Source organism: Ruditapes philippinarum, unplaced genomic scaffold, assembly GCF_026571515.1.
Source record: "Ruditapes philippinarum isolate M1 unplaced genomic scaffold, ASM2657151v2 ctg7946_1_1_1_1, whole genome shotgun sequence".
Taxonomy (NCBI): Eukaryota; Metazoa; Mollusca; class Bivalvia; order Venerida; family Veneridae; genus Ruditapes; species Ruditapes philippinarum.
Window position 1 is genome coordinate 12958 of NW_026852257.1, and position 6353 is coordinate 19310.

At 35.9% G+C, this 6353-nt stretch overlaps 1 protein-coding gene across 1 annotated transcript; it reads left to right on the forward strand.

Annotated features, from left to right (window-relative positions):
• Nucleotides 1-1620, forward strand: LOC132754414 (uncharacterized). The gene has a single exon (XM_060745043.1). The coding sequence runs from the start codon at nt 1-3 to the stop codon at nt 1618-1620; it is 1620 nt and encodes a 539-aa protein (XP_060601026.1).
• The last annotated feature ends 4733 nt before the right edge of the window (nt 1621-6353 follow it).

Here is a 6353-nt window from a genome sequence, read left to right on the forward strand (position 1 = left end):
ATGGATTATCCCGAGGGCACGATTAGACGATCATATAGTGCAAGTGAACTGATGAGATTTCGTTCACTCCCTAGGCAATGGATTATACCTAATCAAGAAGTATTGTCAAAATTAAAATATCTAGGAATATTAAACTTTAGAAGAGCGCGAGCAGGGATTAAAACACACAATGGACACCGAAGAATTAAAAAGCAAACTTGTGTAAATCTCTCAAATCTTATATATCCAAAACGATGTAATACTCTAAGCAATTTTACAGAGAATGTTACCTGCTTGACTGTAAATTGCCGATCATTAGTCAGAAAAGATGTACTTGTTGGACAACTGCTCCGTGAACAGAAAGTTGACTTTGCCATTCTGACCGAAACCTGGTATTCTGATGAAAAACAATATCAATTTGAGACCTCGGATCTGAACCAAAATGGTTACAAAATCAGTGTTTCAAACCGTCAAAACAGAATTGGCGGTGGTGTTGCCCTTACATGTCGTAGTGGTGTTAACATGCGTAGACTGCTTTCCGGTGCAAAATCAAGCTTTGAGTACGGAGTGTGGCAATTAATCTTCAAAAGCATTACAATTCACTGTGTTGGTATATATAGACCTCCATCTTTGGCAACACCAAATCAATTTGTGACAGAATTCTTTCAGTTCCTAGAAGACATAGTTCCGAAGTATTTAAATCTAATGATTATGGGAGATTTTAACTTACACATTCATGATGACAGTAGCGCTGTTTCAGAGTTCAATAATTCCCTGTTTGCTCTCGGTTTGCTACAACATGTTGACTTTCCAACTCATGTGCACGGCCATAGTCTTGATCTAGTGATCACCGAACTCGCAAATGGCGTTGATCTACTCTCATGTGAACCAGGTCCGTTTTTGTCAGACCACTGTGCTGTTAAAGTAGTCACGAGGGTAAAAAAGGAGAACATTGTGAGCAAATCTATTTCTTTCCGGCACTTTAAAGATATGGACAACGAGGGTTTCGCTAACGACCTTAATCAAATGGCAATATGTACTGATTCTGTGGAAAATTTTGTTGACCAGTTTGAGACTGAGATCGAGAAACTCCTTAATACACATGCACCTATGAAAGAGAAAATTCAAATATGTAGAGCACCGAAGCCCTGGTTCAGTGAAAGTATTATGTCCCTGAAACGAGTGATGCGTCGATCAGAGAGACTTTGGCGCAAACATCGGCAACCCAAGGACTATGAAATTTATAAGTCCGCACTTCACAAATATCACTATGAACTTAGAAATGTGAAACAATTAACACTTAGTCAGAAGGTAATTGAATCAAAAGGTAACTCTAAAAAGCTTTATCAATTTGTGAAAGATCTTACCGGAAGCAAGTCAGAAAACCCAATGCCACCCGTGGAAGATGAAAACACCCTTGCGGATAAATTCGCAGACCATTTTATGGACAAGATCAAGAAGATACGCGAGTCTCTGAAAGATTTTGAAAACTATAAACCTTTGGTCAAAGACGTACCACCGTTTGGATCTTTCGAAAGTCTTTCAGAGGATGAGATTAAAATGCTCATAAGTCAGTTACAAACTAAATCTTGTGAGCTTGACATTTCTGCCCACCAAAGTATTGAAATCATTTCTCAATGAACTTTTGCCTATGATTACCCAGCTTGTGAATCTTTCTCTGACGCAAGGTGTTTTTCCAGCTAAATGGAAAAAGGCAATAGTCAGGCCTCTGTTGAAAAAAATCTGGTCTTGAACTCACATTTGCCAACTATCGACCCGTCAGCAACTTGTCATTCTTGTCCAAATTGATTGAAAAAGCCGCCCTTCAACGACTAAACAAACATGTAAACGGAAACGATCTCCTTCCAACGAATCAGTCGGCCTATCGTCAGTTTCACTCTTGTGAGTCAGCCCTTCTTAGACTCGTAAACGACATTCTTGATGCAATGGAGCATCAAGAGGTCACTGCACTGATAGCTCTAGATTTAAGTGCTGCTTTTGATACTGTTGACCATAACATACTGTTAAATGTTCTTGAAAGTCAATATGGCGTCTTTGGATCTGCGCTGGAATGGATAGATTCATATTTGAGGCCGCGTAGCTGTCGAGTGAGTGTTAACTCGAATGTGTCATCAGAACGGGAACTTGACTGTAGTGTCCCCCAGGGAAGCTGTTTGGGCCCTTGGCTCTACTTGACGTACGCAGGAACTATCTTTGACATTGTACCTCCCTCCATTTCCGTGCACGGATTTGCCGACGACCACGTTGCGAATAAACGTTTTAAACCATCACCTACCGCAGAAGCAAGCGCAATTCGGGACCTCCAGGACTGTGCAGTGCATATAAATGAGTGGATGAACAGCAACAAGTTAAAAATGAACAATTCAAAGACAGAGTTTATTCTTTTCGGAAGTCGTCCACAGCTGAATAAGTGTAACACCAAAGAAATCAATATCTGTGGTAATGTTATTGAATCACAACATTGTATACGTTATCTTGGTGCTTTTTTGGATGAGTCTCTAAATTTCAAAGATCACATTAAAAGAAAGTGTAGAACTGCTATGTTAAACTATTTCAAGATCAAGAGCATTCGAAAGTATCTGACAAAGGAAGCCGCTGAAACACTTGTTTTATCTTTAGTAATATCCCATTTAGATTATTGCAACATCATTCTGTACGGCATATCTCAAAATGAATTAGCAAAACTTCAACGTATTCAAAATATGTGTGCCAAACTGGTGTTAGGTCGTTCCAAGTATGATAGTTCTAAACAGGCATTATTCGATCTGCACTGGCTTCCGATTAAAGCACGAATCAGTTTCATGATACTGACATACATGTATAACTGTTCGGTAGGAAACGCACCATCATATTTAATAGAGCTTTTGGTTCATCAAGTGTCAAAACGAACCTTAAGATCATCTGAATCCTCAGTTGGTTGTTATGTTGTTCCTTTTAATAAGAAGAGGACTTTTTCTGACAGAGCTTTTAGCACGATAGGACCAAAATTGTGGAATGAACTACCTATTAATATGAGAAAATGTGAATCTGTTGAAATTTTCAAAAGACAACTGAAATCATTTTACTTCAAGGACTTTTTTGCACTTTTTTAAGTGACGCTGAAGGCATTGTCTGTTCCTAATTGTTGTGTGCATGTTTGTATATTTCTAGTGTTTTTATTATTTTCATTTTATAATAATATAATAAAGTCTAGCCCATGTGTTATCATGTGCAGGGGTGTAGATTGTTACATGTTGGTGGGGATTGACCCAATCACTGTGACCGTCGCACTGCTGGGAGTATTGTGTATGGTAGCACTGGGAGTAGCACATTTAAGGTATATAGCTGTACAACGCCATTGAATATGTATTTTATATGTAGAAATAGGCGTTAAATCAAGTTTTCAAGTTTCAAGCTAGCTGGATAGCTTCCTCACATGAATGAATCCTAAGCACATGTAGGGATTCGAACTCACAGCGGTGAGGGGCAAGTTGTTTGAAGTCAACAACCTTAACCACTCGGCCACGACGCCCCACCCTGGGATTCAGAAACTCGAATCACACACATTTGGATTTCTTCCAGATGCATTTGCATCTCTGTGTCATTACTTCAAAATGTTTATTAAACTGTAATAAATTATCATGTTACATATAAGACAACAAAATATTTGATAGATAAGATATTCTTCTTTAATCATGATCATCAAGTATTGGTACAGATGGTAATGTATAGATAATACAGGTATAATTCAATCTCCATACTGTGTAGATTGGACAATTACATAGAAATTACAAGATACATGTACTAAAAATAATTATATAAAATATCACAGATACTTAGAACACTGCCTTTGATATAATATACAGAGAAAATAGTAACAAGATCTGTCTACCGTACAGTGAACTCGACTTTTCTTAACATATCATAGAAGGGTAAATGTGACTTTCATGTCTGTCTTTTGAAATGGTCTTAAAGGGGGGAATTATCCTGTTAAGATCCATGACAGATTGATTATCATGTTCTATTATCTTTAAAAGGGGGTAATGATCATTAGTTAGTATTCCAGGTTTCGAAGACGTTTCAACATCTGGTGCTTCAAAAACCTGTGCTGTAATTGCAAGGAAAAAGCTAGTGCAACTTTGTTATAATCAAAGCTCTTGCTTTCAAATGGAGATACGTGTAGCTATCTTGAGCATTTCAAAGTATAACCATAATGAGTTCAGAGAAAAAGTAGTGGTACAATAAAAACTTAACCAAGGTGTGACGCTAACATGAGCGCGTATATCAACGAGAGTAAGATAGCTCTTGGAAATTATTCCTGGTAAATGACTTGATATAAAACTGTTGTATCTCATACATCAATATAGGAGATAAAAGCTTTCTTGCATCAAGCCTACCATTTATGTATACATTTGCATATACAAAAATACTGATAAATGTAACATTTGTAGCAAGAACAAATCCCATGAGAAGAATCCCTGATAACATAGAAATATTTTCTTGAACACTAGTTATAAACTCTTGAATTTGACTGGTTATAAATAGACCAAAGGCGGAGCTCTATTTTAAGCTTCTTTACTGGTTTTTATCTAATTTATAATAATGACCACTAAAGTTAACAGATATATTAAATTAATAGACATATTAAAGCAAGTGGAAAAACAGTATTTTTTGCTCTGAAAACTGTATTAAATGACACTGGAAAACATGCGATTTTTGACCAAATTTTCATGAAAAGTATTGTCATAATTCAACAATATAAAAAATAAACAACACAAATACATGTATGAAAGTTGAGCATTTGAGCAAATGTGTAAAATATACATGGAAAAAAAAACACTAAAAAAGTTCAATTAAAAAAATCAAATTATTGAAAACTATCAAAAAAACAAGAGTGATAAAACAGCTTTGGAGCCACTCTTGGATTAACAGACTTAAAATTCTGATATGCAAACTACTATATTATAAAACTTATAACAAAAGTAACAACTTAATTGTACTTAATCATTAATTAATATCTGTTACTATACCTCACATAAACTTTTTACTATTTAACTGAATGTGACGTCACAGGTGTAATCTGATCTATCATTCTGGAAATGAATTTCACCCAATCAATAATGTTTTCCAATATTCCCAAGGGGCGAGTAATCTATATAGACTTAAGAAAACAATGTTTAGTTATCTTCCCTGGCCACACTGCTCACATGAACTTTTTACTGTATATTTTAGTTTTACTGTATAAAAATGTTGGTTTGGTAATATAAAAAAATAACACATGTCTCTAGGGGTAATACTGCATATTGGCAACCTTTGAACTGAAATAATACCGTCGGTGGTTATTTTCTTTGAACTATACCCTCGGTGGTTATTTCCTTTGAACTGAAATAATACCCTCAGTGGTTATTTCCTTTGAACTGAAATAATACCCTCGGTAGTTATTTCCTTTAAACTATACCCTCGGTGGTTATTTCCTTTGAAATGAAATAATACCCTCAGTGGTTATTTCCTTTGAACTGAAATAATACCCTCAGTGGTTATTTCCTTTGAACTGAAATAATACCCTCAGTGGTTATTTCCATTTGAACTGAAATAATACCACCCTTGGTGGTTATTTCCTTTGAACTGAAATAACACCCTCGGTGGTTATTTCCTTTGAACTATACCCTCAGTGGTTATTTCCTTTGAACTGAAATAATACCCTCGGTGGTTATTTCCTTTGAACTTTACCCTCGGTGGTTATTTCCTTTGAAATGAAATAATACCCTTAGTGGTTATTTCCTTTGAACTGAAATAATACCCTCAGTGGTTATTTCCTTTGAACTGAAATAATACCCTCGGTGGTTATTTCCATTTGAACTGAAATAATACCACCCTTGGTGGTTATTTCCTTTGAAATGAAATAATACCCTCGGTGGTTATTATCTTTTGAAATGAAATAATACCCTCGGTGGTTATTTCCTTTGAACTGAAATAATACCCTCGGTGGTTATTTCCTTTGAACTGAAATAATACCCTCGGTGGTTATTTACATTGAACTGAAATAATACCCTCGGTGGTTATTTCCATTTGAACTGAAATAATACCCTCAGTGGTTATTTCCTTTGAACTGAAATAATACCCTCGGTGGTTATTTCCTTTAACTGAAATAATACCCTCGGTGGTTATTTCCTTTGAAATGAAATAATACCCTCGGTGGTTATTTCCTTTGAAATGAAATAATACCCTCGGTGGTTATTTCCATTTGAACTGAAATAATACCACCCTTGGTGGTTATTTCCTTTGAACTGAAATAACACCCTCGGTGGTTATTTCCTTTGAACTATACCCTCAGTGGTTATTTCCTTTGAACTGAAATAATACCCTCATTGGTT